The sequence below is a fragment of the Ochotona princeps genome, chromosome 3 (genome assembly GCF_030435755.1).
Source record: "Ochotona princeps isolate mOchPri1 chromosome 3, mOchPri1.hap1, whole genome shotgun sequence".
Classification (NCBI taxonomy): domain Eukaryota; kingdom Metazoa; phylum Chordata; class Mammalia; order Lagomorpha; family Ochotonidae; genus Ochotona; species Ochotona princeps.
The window spans coordinates 90,993,414-91,018,092 of record NC_080834.1 but is presented as its reverse complement, the minus strand read 5'-3'; the positions used below and the strand labels follow the sequence as shown (position 1 = coordinate 91,018,092).

Here is a 24,679-nt window from a genome sequence, read left to right as displayed (position 1 = left end):
GGGTTCCTGCCACCCACGCAGGAAATGGAGTTCCTGGCTCCTGGTTGGAGTCTAGCCCACTTCTGCCTGTTGTGCACATTTGGCAAGTGAAGCAGCAGATGAAGCCTGCAATCTTTAAACGCACGTGCCTGTGTTCCAATAAAATTTTATGGATACTGAAATTCTAACTTCCTATCTTCTTCATACGTCACATAATGTCAGTATTCTTTTGCTTCTTCTTTAATCACTGACACAATGTAAAACCTGTCTTTTGCTCCAAGTGTCTCTCTCTCTCTCTCTCTCTCTCACACACACACACACACACACACACACACACACACACACACACGGAGGAAGGCTGGGCTTCGTCCGCACGTCATTGAGGAACTTGTGATTGGACCGCGACCCTACCGCTCGTTAGCCGCAAGCTCCAGGACTGAACAACCACCCTAACTTTGCTCCCGGCTTACTCTACAAGACTGGATAGCGGTTAGTCAGCGGCTCCTATTCAATGGCTCCGCCTGTCAGGAATGGCTCCGCCTGTCAGCAATGGCTTCCACCTCAGGAAGCCCTCGCCCCGCAGCGCCTGCGCAGGCGCGGGGAAAGGCGGGGCCTCGGGCCGCGTCCCGTGAGGCCTGAGAGCTGTTGCCCTGGCGACGCTCCCCCAGCCGCTAGCAGCGGCCGCCACGCGTCAGGCCTTCAGCAACGCGTAGGCCCAGGCTAATAAGCCCTGGCCATGGCCAAGCCGAGAGTCGCGTCCGTCTCTAAGGGCATGTCTTTCTCGTTGGGTGACGGGTTGTCTGAGGCGGAGAGGAACGCGGGCGAGCCTGAGAACACCTATATTCTGAGACCCGTTTTTCAGCAAAGGCAGGTAACGGGCAGGAGGTGGCAGGGGGTGGCTTCGAGAGCGCTGTGTCGGGAGAGCAGAGAGCTCTCCTGGAGTCCGAGAACGCTGGGCCGGGCCTGGGGACCTACTGGGGCCGGAGGACGCTGGTGCTGCTCCGACGAGCGTACCCGTGTCCAGGAGAGGGCAGCAGTGTCTGGGGAGAGCTTGAAAGGGGCTCAGCCTGGCTGGTTAGCTCTGCCAGACCTGAGCGGGGACAAGTGGAAAAACAGGGCCTTTCCTCGAATGCCACTCCGTGGTGTGTCCCGGGTGAACGCGTGCGCACGGGGCGCTTACTGCAGTCCTGGGACCGCTGTAGATGCCAAGTCCTGCCCCGCTCCCTGGACACCTGCCGGGAGAGGAAGTCTGCTAAGTCTGTGGGGTGCATGATCACTAACCCTATCCTAACGAGAAAAAGATCAGCAGCAACAACAAAGGTTTCCCTAGCTCGTCGTCTTTTGTTTGAAACCGGTAGTCAAAAATAGGAAGTTTTATATGTGATAAAGTTCACGGAGCAGTTTTTCTGTGGGCTCAATTATCTTGGTAACATGTTCTCGGCGCATAGGATGCCATTCAGTTGTGCTTCTGTTAACTCAGAGCCAAGTTAACAGATGAGGATGCTGTAGGGGCAATCCTGTGAGATCATGTGTGGTTTGTTTGAAGGACATTTTCCTGAGGATTAAAAAGACTCAAGGCAAGAGCTAAATAGAGTGTGTTAATAAGAACACTACATTTTGAACAGGTCACATATTGGAAATTTGATGAAGATAAATCTTAAATTCACCTGAGCAAGTGATCAGGCAAGAGTGCAAACAATAGCTTAAAGGTAATAAGTGGGGGAGAAGCCAGTAATAAGGGAATAACATAAGTACTGAATGTTAAGTCACAGGATAAACTCAAAACTGGAACCGTTCTGAGAACCAGCACATGGACAAATCAGCCAATAGAATATGCAGCCTGAACTAGTTCCTAGTGTTATGATACAGTCAACAAATTTTTTAAAAAAGATTTTTATTTATTAATTTTTTTAGAAAGGCAGAGATACAGAGAGGAGGAGAGACAGAGAGGAAGCTCCTTCGTCCATTGATTCACTCCCCAAGTGGCCGCAAAGGCTAGAGCTGAGCCAATCCGAAGCCAGGAGCCTCCTCCAGGTCTCCCATGCAGGTGCAGGGTCCCAAGGCTTTGGGGCATCCTCGACTGCTTTCCCAGGCCACAAGCAGGGAGCTGGATGGGAAGTGGAGCTGCCGGGATTAGAACCGGCGCCCATATGGGATCCCAGCGCATTCAAGGCGAAGACTTTAACTGCTAGGCTATCGCGCTGGACCCAGTCAACAAATGTTAATGGTATTGTTAGGTTGGTGAAATTAGGGGAGAAGTTTTTTTCTCTGTCTTCATTTTTTTTCCCCCAATAATTCACACCTTTAAAATATATATATTTTTTTAAAGATTTATTTTATTTTCATTACAAAGTCAGATATACTGAGAGGAGGAGAGACAGAGAGGAAGTGGAGCTGCCGGGATTAGAACCAGCGGCCATATGGGATCAAGGCGAGGACCTTAGCCACTAGGCCACGCTGCCGAGCCCACACCTTTAAAATATTTATTTGAATGTGTGTGCTGGTCATTGCTCTAGGAAATGGAGACGTAGCAGTGCACAAAACAAGCAAGATCAGTACCTCAGGGAAGCGTGTGTTGTGTCCTAGCGCTGGGAGGAGAGGTTCGAAGTGATGTGGGAGGATGGCAGCTTGAAGAGTACCCGGGAAGGCAACTTTTGAACAAAGATGAAAAAAGTGCAGGGTCCCAAAACCTTGGGCCATTCTTGACTGCTTTCCCAGGCACAAGCAGGGAGCGGATGGGAAGCAGGGCAGACGGGACTAGAACCGGCACCCATATGGGATCCCGGCACGTACAAGGCGAGGACCTTAAGCACTACACTATCACGCTGGGCCTGAATGGGAGGTATTTGGATATTCTGAATGGAGGAGTGTTATGATTTGACTGCTGTTTTGAACAGGTGAAGTCTAGAGGCTTTTTAGGAGAATGGGTGTAACAACTTAGGAAGGCATTGAGATGCTTAAGGGGCTAATATAATCCAGCTGCAATGTACCATTGCATAGCTTGGAGAAGACAGTGTGTGGTTGGTGCTAAGAATGACTTTTAGATTATTTTGCAGGTAGAGTAATATTTGCTTATGGGTGGAGTGAGGAATGAGAGAGAAGGAGGTAGTGAGGCTGACACTAAGGCTATGGCGATGGGAAGAATGTCGTTACTGTGCATTGAGATTGGAAGGACTGCAGCCTCGTCCGGAGGGGATTGGCTCGCTATGGGAGGTACTGAATTTGAATTGCCCTTGGCCATCCTGAAGGAGTGTGAGTTGGAAAACATGCTGTTCTGAATATCAAGAGAGGTTCAGGATATGGGGAGAAATTGGGGATTAGACTTTCCTTCTTAATTTGCTTGTGTTACTCCATTATTATAAATATCTGGAAAAAGGATTCAATGGTAGTGAACTAGTGATAGACATCTAGGGGAAGAGAAGTGTGAGGCTGTGGTGTTCTCATATGGTTTCTTTTAGGTTCAGACCCTCTGTGGTTAAAGAATGCATTCATGCTGTGCTCAAGGAGGAGCTGGTCAACGCTGAATATTCTCCAGATGAAATGCCTCAGCTCACTAAGCGTTTATCAGAGACCATTAAAGATAAGTTAAAAGGTAATTGTGCTCAAACCTAGAAGTGATTTGTTCCGTTACAACACTCAGCCTTGCCCGTTGTCCCTGTTCCCAAATTTATTTAAACTGCATTTTAAAAAAGATTTATTTTATTTTTATTGCAAAGTCAGATATACACAGAGGAGGAGAGACAGAGAGGAAGATCTTCCATCTGATGATTCATTCACCAAGTGACTGCAGCGGCCAGTGCTGAGTCAATCCAAAGTCAGGAGCCAGGATCTCTTCCGGTCTCCCACACGGGTGTAGGGTCTCAAGGCTTTGGGCCGTCCTCGACTGCTTTCCCAGGCCACAAGCAGGGAGCTGGATGGGAAGCAGGTTGGCTGGGATTAGAACCGGCACCCATATGGGATCCTGGCACAGGCGAGGCGAGGACTTTAGCCGCTAGGGTACTATGCTGACCCCCCTTCCCATATTTAAACAAAGGATAAACTTTGTTTTATCTGCAGAGACAAATTTGCCTCTCAGTGTTTAGTGTCTATAATTATTTGATGAGTTTTACTCAGATAAGGTTTGTTTGTTTTTTTTTTTTGAAAAAGAATCACTTTATTATTGTTCTCTGGCAACAGAACTGAAACAAGTCTCATCCAATTCAGTAAACTCATTTAAATACTTTTGTTCAATGATAACTTCTCTGAATATCTAGTTTACATATTTTCTATTCTACACAACACTGTTTTTACCCTGTTACATGGTATATAGTTAAACATTTCCATAATAAACAAGTTTCTCTTTGATATTATTCATAACAATTTTTTCACACTTCCCAGCACTCAAATATATTAAAAATGTTTCCTTCTTTAAAAGGCACACACATTTACAGGTTCAAATCTTTATTGTTTTAAAATTGTTCAGATCTTTTACAATACAATACTTTGTTATTTAAATGACCTCTAAACGGTTAATGTACAATGAACATTTTTTCTGAAATTCAACCATGAATTATGATTTCATCAATGTGATTATTCTAAACACAGTCAAAGATGTAGGGAAGGTTTCAGTGTGACATTTCAAACAGTCAACAGCACAGACTCTTCCCTTTAGAACCCAGATAATGTCTCTCAGATAAGGTTTTAAAGATGCAAAGAGTAAAGAGGTGAAATAAAATATTGTAAGAAACTGCTGTCCAAAAAAAATGAGTGTTCAGAGAGGCCCAGAGTGCAGAGGCTGCCTTCCTCCGTAATTCTTGGTTGCTCTTGCACCAGCTCTTCGTGATTTGTCCAGCATTCAGTAACTCCTTCCCCTCAGTCCATCTCTGCAGTCATCCATAGCTGCTAAGCACTCACTCCTCCACAGCTGCCACATGACATCCACGGACATGTTTTGTGCTCTTGCTATTTTGTTTTCTTTGCTTTATTACTAATGCTAGCAAAAACATTACTATATTACTACTATTAATGTTATAGTGTCTGAAAGTTTTTTTTTTAAAGGTGTTTTATTTATTTTTTTTAAAATGTAGAGTTAGAGGGAGAAAAAAAAAGAGAGGTCTTCTAGCCACTGGTTCACTTCCCAAACGGCCACAATGGCTGGGGATTTGCCAGGTCGAAGCCACGAGCCAGGAGCTTCTTCTGAGTCTCCCATGTAGGAGCAGGGGCCAGAGGACTAGGACCATCTCCCACTGCTTTCCTAGACACATTAACAGGGAGCTGGGTTAGAAGTGGAGCAGCCGGGACACAAACCAAATCTCAAATGGGATACTATCATTGTAGACAGTACTTTAATCCTTTATACCACAATGCCAGTTCCCCCCCACACACCGCTTTTTTGTCATTTGTTTTAAAGGGCAGTTGTCGTGCAAAGAATTTTGAAATCCACGCATAGCCTTTTTCCAAATAGACATGTTACACGAATTGGTTTTCTTTTAAAATTGTTATTATTTTTTTAAGATTTGGCTTTTATTGGAAAGTCAGATTTACAGAGAGGAGAGACAGAGAAATGACCTTTCATTCGCTGGTTCACTTCCCAAGTGTCCACAATGGCCAGAGTTGAGCTGACATGAAGCCAGGAGCCAGGAACTTCTTTTTGGATCTCCCAAGCAGTTACAGGGTCCCAAGGCTTTGGGGTGTCCTCAACTGCTTTTTCAGGTCACAAGCAGGGACTTGGATGAGAAGTGGAGCATCTGGGATACAAACCTGCACCCAGATGGGATCCTGGCACTTACAAGGCGAGGACTTTAGCCACTAGGCTACCTGCTGGGTCCTTTTTTTTTTTTTTTTTGCCTTTTATGCAGTGTATATTTTTCTTGTTACTCTTTTGTTTTTGCAGTTGCATCTTTGTATGTTGCCTTTCAGTCTTTGTTGATGTTCCTGTATTCATTCATTATAATTGCTCTGATGTGATGTTGGTGATTTTAAGCATTCCTCCTACAGGACAAAAATAGTTCAGAAAGTTTGTGGAGGGAATAGGCATTTGACCTAATGACTGGAATTCCAGTTAAGACACCTGTATCACCAGGGGCCAGTGCTGTGACATAGCTGGTAAGGCTGCCACCTGACTTTGGGCTGGCGCAGCTCTGGCTGTTTTGGCCTTTGGGGAGTGAACCAGTGAATGGAAGATTTCTGCTTCTTGCTTTCTTTCTGTAAGGATGCTTTTCAGATGAATAACTGCATTCTAAAAAAAACCTCTATATCCGTATCATAATGCCTGTGAACCAGGGAGACTGCAGGTGATAGCTGAAGTAATTAGGTCCCTGCCACCGGGTAGGAGATCTGGACTGAATTCTGCCCCCAGCTGTTGCAGGCATTTGGGTGTGACCCCGTGCTTGGGAATTCTTTCAGTGTTTCTTTTTGCCTCTTAAACAAATAAACCAGGGCCTGACGCAGTAGCCTAGTGGCATTGTGCACCCGGTATCCTATATGGATGCCAGTTCGTATCCCAGCTGCTCCACTTTTCATTCAGTTCCCTGCTTGTGGCCCAGGAAAGTAGTTGAGGATGGCCCAAAGCCTTGGGACGCTGCATCCATATGGGAGACCCAGAAGAAGCTCCTGGCTCCTGGCTTCATGTCGGCTCAGCTCTGGCCATTGCGGCCACTTGTGGAGTTAACCAGTAGATGGAAGATCTTCCTCTCTGTCTCTCCTTCACTCTGTAAATCTGACTTTCCAATAAAAATAAATAAATCTTTAAAAAAAAAAACCCAACAAAAATAGTTCCTGGAACATAGACTAAAAATCTGTTTAATGCAAAAAAATTTAAGCCTACATATATGAAGAGTCATCAAAACTTCATGGACAATATACATTATGAAGACGCTGTACATAGAATCCGAAGGTTTCCTTCGGATGAAAAACAGATTTAGCTGCATTTTCCGTGAACTTTTTGAAGTACTGTCATTTGGGCCTGCTTAATTTTCCATCAGAAGTTATTTAAGGGCTGGGTTGAAGAATGTTAAGGGATTTAGTAGAGTGGAGGCAGCTGAGGTGAACTGTGTGCAGTTTTGTAAAAAGAAAAACCTGGGCTCTATTTCTTTAAGTTTTCTTGAATATTCCAAATTAGCATTTGTGCTCCACATGGGAGGGTACCTGTGGTGTCTGAGTTTCTTGCCCAGTTTTTGAGAATTGTGTAACCCTGGGGTTTTGACTTGCATCACCGAGAACTGGTCTTGTTTCAACAGGGCACATTTCACTTAAAAACAAAAAGCCTTCTTTCACCATTGCCTGGCCTAACAAGTTGAAAAATAAAGATGCCTATTCAGTTTTCTTCTCTCCAGAGTGGGTGTTCATGAGGATTTTCAGGCTTTTGTGGGTTTTCACAGGACTGTTTTGGGGACATGTACCTGAGTTGTGCTGGGTCTCTCAGCATACTCTGGAATCTTGTGGGTTTATCCTTTTCTTTGCTGCATTACTGAGCATCTTGGTTCCCTGACGGTCCCGGGCTCCCATGCCTTGGCTGGTCCCTCTCCAGTCTGGAGAGGTGTGGTAGGGCTGCTACATTCTCCTTCATCCTTCAGGTCTCTACCCGTTTATCAGATCTTCCATCTCTTCCCAACGCCCAAAGGGAGGTTCCAGAGCTCCGAACTTACACATACATCTCCTTGAATTATGGCTGAGTTATATTTTCATCTTGGGAGTCGGCCTGCTTTTCGGCTCTTTGAGTTCTAGAAGGCCAGAGGAGTGTCTTGTTTGTATCTTGAGGGGCCTTGTTCAGAACCTGACTTAGAGTGGGGGACAGGAAAGTTTGCCTGTTTTCCCCACCGTTCCAAGTGCTTTATTTAGCCCTGGATCGTAGCCCACCTTCCCACATCCCTACGAGCCAGGTGAAGATATTCCCACCTAACAGATGAGGGGGAATAAAGCTGGAAAGTTAAATGATTTGTCTCTGCTGATACACTGTGTACATTTGCAGTTAGGGTCAGCTTCTAGGCCCCTCTGGATCCCATGCTGTTCCACACATTCCTTAAGTACTCGTGGACTGAATGCTGTGCCAACTTCTGGGCCCTCAGTGAACAGTTCTATCATGCATTCACTTACAGACAACTTTTTTTTTTCTTTCTAGAAATGGGATTTGATCGATATAAAATGGTGGTGCAAGTAGTGATCGGAGAACAAAGAGGAGAAGGAGTATTGTGAGTAGTTGGTTTTTGTTCACACGTGTTTCCCACGAGGCATTCGACTTCTTGACAGTTCGCTAGGATTGGACCTTTGCGCTCGTGAGGAGACAGTGGAGCGGAAGAGGTCCTTGTGCGGAGGAGTCAGTTTCCTCCAGGAACTGTGTCACTGTCAGGGTGTCTGCAAGCTACTAAGCACTTTAGAGTTCATGAAGATCTGCTTCTGTGGATAATGGGGGATTCTATGTATGTTCCTCCCCATATTCTTTGTGGTCAGTTTGTACTTCTCTCTCTCCTAAATGAATTGGTTTAAAATTGTTTGAGACCTCCTTTATTAGTACATCTGACAGTCTGTCTTGGCTCTGTTCCTGGCATTCGCTTCTGGTTCTTAAGATGGAACCTGGTGGTTTTTTGGGTCACAGTGTCAGCTGTCTAACTCGTTGGTCTAAGTGTTCATTTCCTTCCCTTTGCTGGTTCCATTCTCTCCCCTGCAGCCCCAGCTACCTGTTGTTTTCAAGGCCTTGAGGCCATGTTCTCGCTCTTCTGTTCTCAGGATTTTTCATTCAGCCTATTCATTCTTATGATTTCAAACCATCATTGCTGTATTGAGGAGTTAAAAAATGTTTTTTTTTTCTCCATCTTATATGCGTATGTGTTATTCCGTTTGCCTTTGTCAACAGTGTCTAACAGTTTTAAAAAGATTTATTTAGTTTTACTGGAAAGGCAGATTCACTGCCCAAGTGGCTGCAGTGGCTGGATCTGAACCAATGGAAGCCAGGAGACTCTGCCTGGTCTCCCATGCAGGTTCAGGGTCCCAAGGCTTTTGGCCATCCTCAAATGCTCTCCCAGCTCTCCTGAAGCAGGGAGCGGGAAGGGAAGTGGAGCAGCTGGGGCAAGAACTGGTGCCCATATGGGATCCTGGTGCATGCAAGGTGAGGCTTTAGCCTCTAGGCTACTGTGCTGAATCCCGTGCCTAATATTTTTAAAGAAATCACTGAAATATGTGTTGAGTGAATTGAAAAAAAGATTTGTAGGCAACATTGTTGAGGATTTTCACTGTAGAATATTAGATCTGAAAAACACCAAAGATAATTTTTTATAGTCTAGTTGCCATGTTTTATGAATGACATGATTTGCTAAAAATGAAATATCTTGCCAGTGTCAAAGTGATGAATTGAATGCAGTGGTCAAACTCCTAATACAGTACTCTTTAATGTATTCTGCCATTTGGCCAATAGGCTGCAGTTTTCTTTACCATGAAGAGACTAAGATAAGGCCAGTGAATTGACTCAGCTGGCTAATTCTCCACCTTACAATTACAGGCATCCCATATGAGCGCCAGTTCATGTCCCAGCTGCTCCACTTCCCATCCAGTTTTCTGCTGTGGCCTGGGAAAGCAGCAAAGGATGGCCCAGAGCCTTGGGACCCTGCGCCCACGTGGGAGACATGGAGGAGGCTCCTGGCTCCTGGCTTTGGATAGGTCCAGTTTTGGCTGTTGCAGTCATTTGGGGAGTGAACCCGCAGTTGGGAGATCTTTCTGTCTCTTCTTTAAATCTTTCTAGTAAAAATAAATAAAATCTTAAAAAAAAGAGGCTACAGATACTACTATTTTTTAAAGATTTGTTTATTTTCATTGGAAAGTCAGATATACAGAGAGGAAGAGAGACAGAGAGGAAGATCTCCCATCTGCTGATTCACTCCCCAAGTGGCCACAATGGCCGGAGCTTAGCCGATCCAATTCCAGGAGCCAGGATCCTCTTCTGGGTCTCCCATGTGGGTGCAGGTTCCCAAGGTTTTGGGCAGTCCTCTGCTGCTTTCCCAGGTTATAAGCAGGGAGCTGAATGTGAAGCAGGGCTGCCTGGACATGAACTGGCACCCATATAAGATCCCGGTGTGGGCAAGGTGAGGACTTTAGCTGCTAGGCTACTGCGCTGGGCCCCAGATACTACTATTTTATCACATCAAGTTCAACATGTTCAAATAGAGTTTTCCCTGTTCTTTTTCCCTCTACCTCTATAATTTGTCATTCAAACAAGGCTTTTTATTCATTTGAAAGAGTGACAGAGACAAAGAAACAGATCTTCCATCTACTGGTGCACTCCCCAGGTACCCACTATAGCCAAGGGCCTTGGGTTCCTTGCAGCCAGGTGCCAGGAAAACGCATCTGGGTCTCCCATGTGGGTGGCAGGAACCCAAGTGCCTGAGTCATCAAGTGCTGTCTCTCAGGCACCTTAGCAGGAAGCTGGACTAGAAGTGGAGGCGGAGGTGGGACTTGATCCCAGGCACTGATATGAAACGTGGGTATCTCAAGTAGCAGCTTAATTGTACTCTGCCTGCTACCTTCTCCTACGCTCTAAATCTTGCGTTTATTTGTTGACAAAATTGTGTGTGTGTGTGTGTGCTGTAAATTCTCTGGTATTCTGACATTTTATGAGTTTTTCCCTGTGATATTATTTATCATCTCTTTATTGTAAATTCGTAGTTAGAAATAATCTTAGCCACACGTTTGAAATAATCTTAGCCACATGTTTGAAATAATCTTAGCCACATGTTTGAATTTTGGGGTCAAAATATCACGTGTTTTTTATACATTTTATTTCATTAGGAGATAGAAAATGGCTGGCTGGTTGTCTTTTTTTATCTTGGTGATTGACAATGGCTTCAGATATTATCACCTGGCTCCATCCATTATAAAGTTCTCTGTCAGATTTACCATGAATAGCTTTAGCAGGATGTCATAAATCACTTTTTTTTTTTTCTAAAAATTACTCATGTCCTGAATTTATTTGAAAGGGAAGGAGAGAGAGCATGAGCGCTACTTCACACCCGAATGGCCATAAGAGTCAGTACCAGGTCAGGCCAAAGCCAGGGGGCAGGAACCGGGAACTCCATTTGGGTCTCCCACCTGAATGGCAGGGACCACTGCTTCTCAGCATGGGCATTAGCAGGAAGCTGAGACTGGAAGCCAGCCATTCCAGTGTGAGATACAGGCGGCTCAAATGGGGTCTTCACTGCCCACCTCCTGTACCCTTTATTCGTCAAGGGTTACAAAGTAGTAATCCTCTATTACTGTTACTATTGTTACTATTTACCTATTAAATGGAATTGCTTGGATCACGAATAACTTCTTTATCTTCAAGTTGTTGCTGAAAGTGAGGTAACATTTATACAAGAGGATACATGTCTACTTTTTCTTTTTTGACTTTTTTAACCATTTATTTTTTATTGGAAAAGCAGATTTACAGACAGAAGGAAAGACAGAAAGATCTTTTGTCTGATGATTCTCTCCCCAAGTGTCCATAATAGCTGGTGCTGAGCCAATTTGAAGGCAGAAGCCAGGAGCTTCCTCTGGGTCTCCCACACAGGTGCAGGATCCCAAGGCTTTGGGCTGTCCTCGACTATTTTCCCAGGCCACAAGCAGGGAGCTAGAAGGCAAACGGAGTAGCTGGGACTCAAACTGGCATCCATATGGGATCCTGGTGCATGCAAGGTGAGGATTTAGCTCACTCGGCTATCATGCCAGGGCCACATGAGTATTTTTTTAAAATTTATTTATTTTTATTGGAAAGGCAGGTTTACAGAGAGAAGGAAAAGATCTTCCATCGGCTGGTTCACTCTCCAAATGACTTCACAGCCCAGGGTTGAGCCGATCTGAAACCAGGAGCCAAGAGCTTCTTCTGGGTCCCAACACTTTGTGCCGTCCTCCACTGCTTTCCTAAGCCACAAGCAGGAAGGGAAGTGGAGCAGCCAGGACTTGACCCAGTGCCTATGTGGGATCCTGGTTTTTGCAACCTGAAAGATTAGCTATTTGAGCCGTTGCATCGGACTCTACAAGCTTGCTTTTATTCAGGAAAAATTTACTGAGCTTCAGAGTGATGTTTTGTCCTGTAGCCTGAGTGTCTTTCCCTATCTCTGAATCCCTGACTTAATATATGTAGCTGTGTTTAGCTATATTCAAATTGTCATCCTTATCAGTGCTCAGACTGTCCTCATCTACTTCTTCAAGTTAACGATGGATTATTTTTTCCTGTTATTATTTATTTATCTTATAAACTGCCCCAGATAGGACTGCAAGCCTGGGCTGCTGCCTCACCTGTATCCAGGCCGCAGGTACAGGAGCTTCTGTCCTGATGCTCTGTCAGATCCTCAGAAGCATGGTTGAAGGCCACTCAGGAGACGGAGGGAGCTGGGGTGGCCATCTGCCTGCTTTCAGGTGTTTAAGTTGTGGTTACATTGCATTCTGTTTTTTTCTCCTTTCTCCAGTGGAAGTCAGCTGTAAGCCTTACTACTCCTAGGAAAATGATTCCCCCCCCCCAGCCACATGTTATCAGCATGACATGTGACTGAGATAGGGTTGTCAGCTTTCTTCACTGCAGCCACTCTTCCCTGTTTTCATGGGGTCCTCTTGGTAAGAAAAGCACAGGGTGCACCCCACTTCAGAGCAGGGTTGTGTGCTTTGTCTCCTGGAGTGAGTGGGATCCAGTGGCACAGCACTTTCTCATCTCCCATTTATCAGCTCAGTTGTGTTCTTCAGTATGAGCTCAGGGACACTTTATCCTTTGGGTTATTATCCAGTGCTACTTCTGTGTTGTGTTTAAATGGTCACAGTGTTGACTACTGACAATCCTTTATTGGCTATCTTTATCCCTTTGACATATTCCAACTGTAAATATTTTGGGGTGCTCCCTTAATTTTGTTTTTTAAGATTTACTTATTTATTTGAAAGGCAGAACAACAGAAAGAAAGGGAGGCACATACAGACACACACAGATTTTGTTTACTGGTTCACTCCCCAAGTGGCTGCAATAGCCAGGGCTGGGCAAGGCCGAAGGTGCTTGCCTAATTTCAGTAGTCTTTATTTAATCAAACATCTGCAGAGTTCTTTTTTTTGCCATGTTTAAATAAAACAGATGTTGCACTCCCAGGTTCTGGGGTTTAGGACAGAGGCATATTTCAGTGCCCATGATTTCGTCTGCCATCGTCAGCTTTTTAGGGTTTTCACTTAGGAACTGAGCATGTCTTGAAAATGGCCATGAGATGGACTCAGTTCTACTCTATTGTCTCCTTTTTGTCAGGGATCTTTCTCCTTCCAGGCTCCAGCTGGCAGACACAGCCTACTGGCTTCTGTTTCTCTCAGTAGTTGATCCTGTACGTCGGCAAAGCCAGATCCTCAGCCTCGATCCTGTGTCCAGAATCAGCAGTGTGCCGGGGGAAGTTCTAGAGAAAATCGACTTTCCTCCTGACAGCCACTTCCTTCAAGGATTTTGGTGTCTGGAGGCCTGTTTGTTCTTGTAGCTGTTTAATCTTTCATTTCTTCCCCCTCCTCCAAACTACTCTGAGTATTAGTCATTATATGTCTACAAAAATCCTTTTGATATATACATAGCATTCTTACTGTGTATCCCAGGTTTTTGGTGTGACTTGATGCTGCAGATTTCTGTCTCCTGACCTGGCATTGCCATTTCTCTAAGGAGTCTTTATGTATCTATCTACCCATCTATCCAGAGAGGAGAGAAAGATCCTCTGTCTGCTGGTTCACTTCCCAAGTGGCTGCAATGACTGGAACTGAGCTGATCTGTAGTCAGGAGCCAGGAGCTTCCTCTGGGTCTCCCATGCAGGCACAGGATCCCAAGGTTTTGGGCCATCCTCTGCAGCTTTTCCAGGTCACAAGCAGAGAGCTGGATGGGAAGTGGAGCATCTGGGACACGAACCAGCACCCGTATGGAATCCTGGAGAATGCAGAGTGAGGATGTAGACACTCATGCTCTTTTGGATTGGGAGATGGTACAAGGAGACCTCAATATGAAGGCAAGGATTGTGTTGTTAGCATGTTTGAATTATTTCTACCCAGCACTTTGCCTGAGATAATAATAATGGATACTTTACTCAACAAATGTTGCAAAAATAAATCTGCAGATTCATATTGTCACTAGATTCTGCTCAGTTTAGGTACCATTTATTAAGTCTTCTTTTGACTTTTCTAAAAATGATTTTTTTTGTAGTTCAGCATTTATTTTTATATTTTTTAAAATTTTGCTTCTTTTTATTATCATTTTGTGATACAGATCCATAGGCCCTGGGATTTCCCTTATCCCCTCCCCAATTCCCTCTACCCTCACTGAGTTCCCCTATATCATTACTATAGTATAGTTCTTCCTACACAGTCATATGTCCATCATTGCGGGCATGGACAATGGCAGAGAGTCCAGCATCCTATTGTCAAGATATAGTAAACAGTTTCACTGGGAGTCCATCTTTGTCTGGAAGTAGACATGCATACTGCATTGTATCCTCACATCTGGATATGATAGCTTCCATTACAGTTACTGTACATCCCCTCAAATGAAAAGCCACAATACAAAATCAACAACAGGAAGAAAAAAAAAAGAAATTAACAACACCATGAAGTTAAATAACATGCTACTGAATGACTAATGTGTCACTGAAGAAATGAAAATCAAGAACCTTCTTTCAGAAAATGATGCTACTGTATGATCTATGAGTCATTGAAGAATTTAATCAGAAGAAAGTGTTTTGAAGAGGTGAAACTAACAAAAACATCAAAATGCATGAGATATAGTTTCCACTGATCTTTGTTGGTGAGATATGTCTCCTGTAGGCAACAAATACATGGGTTTTGTTTTTCAATGCAGTCTACTAATCTATGACATTTGATTGATGAGTTTAAGCCGTTTACATTCAGGGTTAATACAAATAGGTGGTGATTTGGTTCTGTCGTTTTAGCAATGGGTTGTTCATTGATTTAGTCTTCTATTATTTTACTGGGATGTTCTTTGCATTTGCCATTGGTTTTGGTAGGTGCTATTCCTCTTCTCTGTCAAGAGAACATCTTGAAGTATCATTTGCAGGGCAGCTTAGGATGAGGCATATTCTTTTAACTTTTCTTTACTGTGGAAGAATTTTATTTCATTTTCAAAGACGAAAATTTTGCTGAGTTTGTTACCCTGGGCCGACTATTTTTTGCTTTTAGAATCTGGAGTATGTCCTTCCATTCTTCTCTGGCCTGTAGAGTTTCCTGTGAGAGATCTCCTGTGAGTTTAATTGGCATTTCTTTATATGTCTGTTGATTTTTTTCACGTGCACATTCAAGGATCTTTTCCTCATGTTCTATTGAAGAGAGCTTGATGATCATGTGTCTTGGTGAAGACTGCCTTTGGTCAACCCTGTGGGGGTTCTGTGCCCCTCCTGGATAATGTTTTCCAATTCTTTTCTCTAGATTAGGGAAATTTTCCCTTAATATTTCATTAAATACATTTTAAACCCAGCTTCTCTTTCTGCACTTTCTGCAACTCCCGTAACTCTTATATTTGGCCTTTTTAAAAAGATTTATTTATTTTTATTACAAAGTCAGATATACAGAGAGGAGGAGAGACAGAGAGGAAGATCTTCCATCCCATGATTCACTCCCCAAGTGAGCCGCAATGGCCTGTGCTGCGCCGATCCAAAGCTGGGAACCTGGAACCTCCTTCAGGTCTCCCGCACGGATGCAGGATTCCAAATCTTTGGGCTGTCCTCAACTGCTTTCCCAGGCCACAAGCAGGGAGCTGGATGGGAAATGGAGCTGCCAGGATTAGAACCGGCACCCACATGGGATCCCGGTGCGTTCAAGGTGAGGACTTTAGCCACTAGGCCATGGCACCAGGCCCATATTTGGCCTTTTAATAGTATCTTTGCGTTCTTGAATACTTTTTTTGGCCTGATCCAGCTCTGCTTCCAGTATTTTGTTTGTTTCCCCCGGTGACAGGAAATGTCTTCCAATTCTGAGATTCTTTCTGCTTGTTTCATTCTATTTTGGAGATTCTCCATTGTACTTTTAATTTGCTCCACTGTATTCTTCATTTCTGATATGTCAGCTTTCATTTGATTCATTTCCTGTGTGACATAGTCATACTTTCACTAGGTTTTGCTCAGTTTAGGTACCATTTCCTTATTAAGTCTTCTTCTGGCTTTTCTAAAAATGATTTTAAAAAATGTACTTGAAAGGCAGTTACAGAGAGAAGGAGTGGGGAGAGAGAGAGAGAACACGAGCTTCCATCCACTGGTTTATTTTCCAAATGGCCACACTGGCCAGGGCTGAACCAGGTTGAAGCCAGGAGCCCAGGGCGTCTTCCAGGACTCCCACATGGGTCTAAGGGTCCAGATGCTTAGGTCACCTTCCATTGCTTTCCAGGGACATTAGCACAGAGCTGGTTGGGAAGTGGGGCAGCAGAGTCTTAAACTGGCATCCATATGGGATGCTGGTGTTGAAGGTGGTGGCTTTACTCACTATGCCATAACACCTAGCATCTTTTCTAAATTATCTAAACTTCTCTAGAACTTCTGATTTAATCCAAATTATTTCATAACTTGGAGGCTTAGACTAGGTAGATTTTACAACCTGTTAGTAACTTATAAAAGATCACCAACTATACATTTATATTCTTTTCAAGTGTGTTAATTTTTCTTACCTAATTACATTGAGAATTATTTAAGATAGGGCCAGATACTAATCTCTCTGGAGATAAGATGATTGCTAAATAAATACTGTTTGATTAGCTAATTAAGTAGGTTAATTTTACAGCATATTATTACTCTGACAGTTTGAAAATAGATTGTTTAAAGAATTATGTGAGGGCCCAGTGCTGTAGCCTAGTGGCTAGGTCCTCGTCTTGCACATACCGGGATCCTATTTGGGTGCCAATTCTAATCCTGGCAGCCCCACTTCCCATCCAGCTCCCTGCCTGTAGCCTGGGAAAGCAGTTGAGGACAGCCCAAAGCCTTGGGACCCTGCACCCGCATGGGAGTCCCAGAAGAAGTTCCTTACTCCTGACTTCAGATTGATTCAGCTCAGCTCCTGCCATTGCAGCTACTTCGAGAGTGAATCAGCGGACAGAAGATCTTCCTCTCTGTCTCTCTTTTTCGCTCTCTGTCTTTCCAATAATAAAAATTAATCTTGGGGGCCCGGCGCCGTGGCCTAGCGGCTAAAGTCCTAGCCTTGAATGCCCCGGGATCCCATATGGGCGCCGGTTCTAATCCCGGCAGCTCCACTTCCCATCCAGCTCCCTGCTTGTGGCCTGGGAAAGCAGTCGAGGACGGCCCAATGCATTGGGACACTGCACCCGTGTGGGAGACCTGGAGATCTCCTGGTTCCCGGCTTCGGATCCGCGTAGCACTGGCCGTTGTGCTCACTTGGGGAGTGGATCATTGGATGGAAGATCTTCCTCTCTGTCTCTCCTCCTCTCTGTATATCTGACTTTCCAATGAAAATAAATCTTAAAAAAAAAAAGATAATCCCATGTGATATCAGAGGGCCTGGGTTTGATACCCAGTTCTGTGTTCAGACACCAGCCTTTTTTGGGGAAGCAGCTACAATGGGTCAAGTAAATGGCCCCCGGCTATCATGTGGAAAATGTGGATATAGTTCCTGATTCCTGGCTTCAGCCTGAGCCGGGCTTAGTAGTTAAGAGACATTTGGGAAGTGAACCAGTAGGTAGGAGCTGTTTCTTTGTCTATCTCTCTCTTTTTTTAAAGATTTATTTTATTTTCATTACAAAGTCAGATATACAGAGAGGAGGAGAGACAGAGAGGAAGATCATCCGTCCAATGACTCACTCCCCAAGTGACTACAACGACCAGTGCTGTGCCGATCCAAAGCCAGGAGCCAGGAACCTCCTCCAGGTCTTCCACATGGATGCAGGGTCCCAAAGCTTTGGGCCATCCTCGACTGCTTTCCCAGGCCACAAGCAGGGAGCTGGATGGTAAACGAGGCAGCCGGGATTAGAACCAGTGCCCACATGGGATACTGGCGTATTCAAGGCGAGGACTTTAGCCGCTAGGCCATGGCACCGGGCCCCTGTCTATCTCTATGTGTGGCTCTCAATTTTTAAAATATTAATAAAAAAGTTGAAAAAGTGAAATATTAATATGAGGGAACTTTTTTTAATGTGAAACTTAAAAAAAATTTCAAAAGCAAAGCTGTATATGTATCTCTTCTTCTGCAGTCTTGGGCTCAGAACTGCTTGGGGTCAAAGCCAAGCTTTGTCATTTACTAGCTGTATGAGCTGGAACAGTACATGCAGTTCTCTGTTCCTCTGCTTCCACGTCTATTAAATAGGACTAATAATAGTATCTACCCCATGAGATTCGATGAGTTAATGTAAAGCTTTTAGACTAGCTGCTGGCACAAAGTAACCACTCAATAAATGTTCATGATGATGAGTCATAAGTACACCTAATTAAAATGTAAATACATTTAATTAAAAATTTAAAAGTAATACCAAAATTTTGATTTGATTTGTCTTCCTCCCCATGCCCTCCTTCAAGTTTAGTTTTGTTTGAAAGGCAGAGAACACAGGGGGAGAGATTTACTGTCTTGTGGTTTTTTCCCCAATGTCCTTTTGTAGCCAGAGCTGTACCAGGTGGAAGCCTGAAGCCTGGTACTGAGTCAGAGTCCTGTGTGGGTGGCGGAGATCCAGTGCTGGGGCCACATCTGCCTCCTGCCACTCTGACAGTAGCAGGATAGGGAAACGGAGCCGATATCAACACAGGCACTCAGATACGGCAGGGGATGCCTCAAGGCGCAGCCTCAGCTGTGCACATGTATGCCCCTGGTAAAACATTTTTAATTGCTTTATTCATTTAACATATTGTGGACATATTTCATGTTCTTAAGCTTTTTTTCTTCAAAAAAATTTTTTTTAAGTTTATTTTTATTGGAAAGTCAGATATACAGAGAGGAGGAGAGACAGAGAGGAAGATCTTCTGTCAGATGGTTCACTCTCCAAGAGGTCACAATGGCCAGAGCTGAGGCAGTCTGAATCCAGGAGCCAGAAGCCTCCTCCAGGTCTCCCACACGGGTGCAGGATCCCAAGGCTTTGGGCCGTCCTCAACTGCTTTCCCAGGCCACAAGCAGGGAGCTGGATGGGAAGTGGGGCTGCCGGGATTAGAACCGGCACCCATATGGGATCTCAGAGTGTTCAAGGCAAGGAACTTAACTGCTACGCTATCCTGCCGGGTCCTCAAATATCTTTTTAATAGCTGTACAGCATTTCATTGCCAGGAGACACTGTAATTTCATTTATCAGACTAGTCCTAGCAGGCATGTAAGTTATTTCTATTTAAAAAAAAAGATTTATTTATTTTTTTTGAAAGGTAGAGAAATATTGCTTTTCCATCTACTGGAAAAGGGGATGGTGGCCAGTTTGAGCATTTAGAGGCATTGTGTCATCTGAAAGAGGGAATACTGGATTGAGAACCGGTTGGAAGACTGAACTCTAGTTCAGAGTTTATCACCCGTTTTTTTTTTCTGGTGCTCTATAAAGTTATGAGGTTGGATGTAATAATCATGTCCCCTTTGCACTTCTTCTATTATTGTTCAGGAGTTGCTCTCATGGAGTCATGAAGTATCTTAGCTGAAGGAGTCCAAAATGGCGCTTCCCACCCAGGGTGCCAAGTCTTCAGGCAGCCAGCTCGTCAGGGTCTGGTTGTGTCTGGCGTTATCTAGACACCTGTCTTTCCAGTGTACCCAGTAAACTCTACAGTACAAACAGAGTTTTCTCCCGATGCCAGCCTGTGCAAAGGTTTAGAGACATTGATCTGTCGAGATGTTTCTAGGAAAACTGTCCATTGTTGTGTTCCAATCCTTGTCACACTGCTGACGGGTCTTCATGCTTTGTCTTTTTAGCATGGCTGCCCGATGTTTCTGGGATGCCGACACAGACAACTACATTCATGATGTTTTCATGAACGTATGTATTTGCTTTTTTTCCTCTAAGGCCATTTGAACACTCCAGATCAAATGATTTAACATTTACTAAGATGAGAAGACACTTCATTCTTATAATTAAAGACTTTAGGTAGCAATTGTAGCCAGGACTTGAACCGGTACCCCTCTGGGATGCTTTACTTGCTCCACCACACAGCCAGGCCCCTAGATAAGATGATTTTAGTACTGCTGTTTTTTTGGTTGCTGATGAAGAAGCCTAGAGTGCTGCTCCTAGGCAAGGAAAGGTCTGAATTGGGGACTAGCCCATATTTGGCACATTATTAAAAATATTTTAGCCGCTTTACCCATCAATCAACTACGTTATAAAAGCTAATCTTAGAAAGTCATAGCTGTGACCTGATGTTTTAATTACAGATTTCTTCATTTGAATAAACCATGCTTTGCTAATTTGCAAAGAAATTGGATTAGCAGGGATTGCATGAACAAAAGCAATTTTTCTTTCACTAACAAAATTGTGTTATGTCAAAGCCGTTCCTCAAAACTAAACAAGAATAAAGAGGAATCTTTAAGAGGCGGTTTGTCTACACCCTGGCCAGTTCCTGGTCCAAACATTGTCTGTGTTTTAATTATATGCTGTTACTTTGTACTTGCATTCTCCATTCACTGTCCAGCAGCGATGGACTTGGTGCACAGAGCTGATAATCACATGTGTGGACTACTGACTGATGGTCAATAGCCGAAATTTATTAGTGGCATCGGGCTTTTATAGACTGAGGGTCACATAGAATGAAAGAGGAGGCTTTCGGTTTACATATCTACCGCAGGGAGTTAATTTGAGATTATGGAGTTCCTATTAGCCTGTCTATGGAACCCATCAATTGTTTCCACACACTCTCTTAGTTTTGTATATCCACTTGTCCCCCTACAAATGATATCCAATCAGTTGTCCTCCTACACCCTGGTTGGGATTTACTAGAGCATCACAGAAACTGAGTCAGGTAGGAAGAGAGACTGATTCCATCCCGGGCCCTGTCGCTGTTGCGCTTTCTAATTGAATGGCTTTAAATAAGTCATTGGGCTTCTCCCCAGGATGTGCCAGGAGCACAAGAAAGATGTAGAGGATTTTCCTGAACACTGGTTGTGGCTTCCTAAGAAGGATTTGGGAAACTTTCTTGGGGAAAACCTGCCAGCAGGCCCCTGAGGGGTGAAGCTACGGTGTTCTTTGGCTGCAAGAACCACCTGGGACGATCTGGTGGGGGATATTCGTTTATTGTGAAGAAAATATAAACTTATATAGACTAGGAATGGAGAGGACAGAAGGGTGTCTCCTTCCAGCAACACTGTAGTTGGCTATAAGGCACACCTTATCCCTTTAGATTCTCCTGTTACAGATCATGGTCAGCAGGCACGGCTGGAAACTATGCCTCTGGTCACTGGCAGGTAAGCTGTGAGCCACGCCCACCAGGCAGCAGGCAGAGATCCAAGGGTGATCTCCCACAAAACTTTTGTAAGGTAGAGATACCACATCCCTGCTCAAGGAGATTGTGGTCCAAGAATCCAGGGGTTGTGAGACTGACGGTTCCCCTTATGATTCCGCTGAGTTTTTATTTATTTATTTTTTTACAAAAGTATTAGCCCACTGGAAATTAGAACCAAATAATAAAACCAGGTTCCTCACCACAGAAACAGAACTGTTGTAGAACATAGCTCAGTTATCCAGCAAGGAACCAGGGAGCTGGGCTAACCGAAGACTTTCGCTTCCGCTAGTGATCAGGTCCTTGAGTTCACAGTTTTTCTCTGGTTACTATGAGGCTTGAAGTGAGGTTGGTGAGTCAGAGGTCACTAAGGCAAGTGAACTTCCTATAATAAGAACCTAAATACATGTTCTTACAGGGTTAACTGGGCTCTAGAAAGCAGTGTCAGATTCTGATCTGAAGAAGGGGAAATGAATTGTATTGATTAAAAAAAAAGCACCTAAGGACCATTTCTCTTCCGAAGAATTTATGACAAGGCACTATTATCAGTGCCAGTGCTATTGTTTCTGAGGTCAGATAAGCTCAAGAAATTCATTGGATTACTTCATGGATTATTATTATTTTTTTTAAAGATTTATTTATTTTATTACAAAGTCAGATATACAGAGAGGAGGAGAGACAGAGAGGAAGATCCTCCGTCTGATGATTCACTCCCCAAGTGAGCCGCAACGGCTGGTGCTGCGCTGATCCGAAGCCGGGAACCTGGAACCTCTTCCACGTCTCCCACACGGGTGCAGGGTCCCAATGCACTGGGCCGTCCTCGACTGCCCTCCCAGGCCACAAGCAGGGAGCTGGATGGGAAGTGGAGCTGCCGGGATTAGAATCGGCGCCCCTATGGGATCCCGGGGCGTTCAAGGTGAGGACTTTAGCCGCTAGGCCATGGCGCTGGGCCCGGATTATTTCTTTGAAAGGCTAGTTTAGAGAGAGAAAGAGAGCAAAGTCTTCCATCTACAAGTTCACTCCCCAGAGTGCGACAGTGGCCAGGGCTGGACCAGGAGTAGCACTCATATGGTATGCCCCTGTGGCAGGCCACAGCTTCACTGGCAGCACCACTGTGCTGGCACCAATTCATGTATTATGTTGCTGTGACAAATCAGGAAATACATGAGTAATCCTGTTGTGACCGGGCATTATCTAGTGGGCATTCGTTCATTCATTTTTTTTTTCACATTCTGAAAATTGAATTCTTTACCCATCCTCCTCTTTGCAAGAAGTATTTTAGCAGTTGTCCTCAGGCAAGTTAACTTTATACTCTGGGAACACCTGTCTCTTAAAGGACAAATTGTTCTTTCTGAAAGAACAATTTTATAAATTGATGGGAAATTGGCAAAATTTGTGGTGGTGGTAAATTTCATTTGCTTTTGCTGCCCTTATCCTCTGATATTGCTAACATTCTGGGCTTTTGTGTGTTTTTTTCTTCTTCTTTTTTTTTAGGACAGTTTATTCTGCGTTGTAGCAGCATTTGGCTGTTTCTACTACTGACTCTTTGAGAAGCTGGTAAAGAGATTACCGTGAAGATAATTGAACTTTTTTTCTTATAACACCAAATAATTGGACAAAATAAAGATGAGTTAGCAGTTTGGCAACTGAATTTGGTGTTTTCTAAGACTTATGTTTTTAGTGTTTTGATTTTGTAATAATATGTTCTGGTCACATTTGGAAAGAAAAACTAGGAAAAAATTATTTCAGTTGCTGTATCAGAACCAACTGTAAATGTTTTGTATTTTCTACCAGTTTTTAAAAATTTGAGGGCCCAGCGTGGTAGCCTAGCGGCTAAGATCCTCACCTTGCACCTGTTGGAATCCCATATGGGTGCCGGCTCTAATCCCAGCAGCCCCGCTTCCTATCCAGCTTCGTGCTTATGGCCTGGGAAAGCAGTCGAGGACGCCCAAAGCCTCGGGACTCTGCACCTGTGTGGGAGACCCTGGAAAGAGTGGCCACAATGACCAGAGCTGAGTTGATCTGAAGCTAGGAGCCAGGAGCCTGGAGCCTCTTCCAGGTCTCCCATGTGGGTGCAAGGGTCTCAGACCACAAGCAAGGAGCTGGATAGGAGGAGGAGGAGGAGGAGCCAGGACATGAACTGGGACCATATTGGGATCCTGGTGCATGCAAAGTGAGGACTCTAGCCCCTAGGCTTCCATGCCGGGCCTTGTAAGGTTTTAAGAATGCAGTTTTGAGCCCTGATTATTCATTTCTCATGTCAGCAGTTTTCCTGTCATTGTATTTGCATTATGATTTTCAGTGTCATAAATCATTAAATATATTTGTTCCATTAGGTTTATTCTTTTATTTTTGCCATTTTCTTTCCAAAGGACTACTTGTTTGATTTCTTGTATTATAAAAAGGGATGACTTGATTTATAGAGAGAAGGACAGAGAGAAAGATCTTCCATTCGCTGGTTCACTCTCCCAGTGGCTGCAACAGTTGGAGCTGGGACAATCTGAAGCCAGGAGCCAGGAGTTTCTTCTGGGTCTCCCACGCAGGTGCAGGTGGCCCAAGGACTTGAGCCATTCTCCACTGCTTTCCTGCAGGGGGCATTTAGCAGGGTGCTGGTTGGGAAGTGGAGCAGCTGAGGCTTGAACCTGGTGTCGCCGGCGGCAGCTCTACCTGCTATACCACAGTTAATTCCAACAATCTTGAGAGTCTTATATCGTTCCTATCCAAACTCCAACTTACATTTGCAATGATGTTGTGCTGTAAAGGTGTTCTATACTTTAGCTGGCCTTAGGCATATTATCTGCCATGTTGAAAGGCATATTTGAAACTTGAAAAAGAAGGGGTTAGAAATGGGGGCTCTTCAACAGATATAACAATTTACAAACACCCTTTCTTCTCAGCCAGTTTAAGTGAAGCATATATCAGAAAGTGAGTAAGGGAATACCATCTTTGCTGTGCTGCATTCCTGACCCCTTGCCTCCACTCTCCCCCTCTCCTTGGTGGGGGGGGTCATGGCTCATTTTCAGACCCAGGGAAATGGAAGAAGATCCAATCAGTGGATGGCCTAAGCACTCGGACACAGGAGACCAGGATTAAACTCCTGGCTTCACCTGGCCATGGAGTTTGGAAGCCAGCAGATGCAAGATCTGTTTCTCTCTCCCTTTCTCTATATCTCTGCCTTTCAAATAATAAACTGAAAAACAAAACAAAACCTCAGAGTCTCCGTATCTCTGTTGTCCCTGCCTTTCAAATGATGAATCAAAAAAAAAAAAAAAAAACTCTCCAAAGGTTCATTCTAGAAAACGTTTCTTCTCGCCATACAAGCCGCTCCGTGAATTCCTGGGAATCACTGC

The 24,679-nt window shown here is 44.2% G+C and overlaps 1 protein-coding gene across 1 annotated transcript; it reads left to right on the top strand.

The window, feature by feature from the left end:
* Window positions 1–641: 641 nt before the first annotated feature.
* DYNLT2B (dynein light chain Tctex-type 2B) lies at window positions 642–22,926 on the top strand. Its single transcript, XM_058662060.1, has 5 exons — window positions 642–846; window positions 3,438–3,571; window positions 8,078–8,147; window positions 19,813–19,876; window positions 22,824–22,926. Exons 1-5 carry the CDS (start codon window positions 716–718, stop codon window positions 22,869–22,871), a joined length of 447 nt encoding a protein of 148 aa, XP_058518043.1. The 5' UTR covers window positions 642–715; the 3' UTR covers window positions 22,872–22,926.
* The last annotated feature ends 1,753 nt before the right edge of the window (window positions 22,927–24,679 follow it).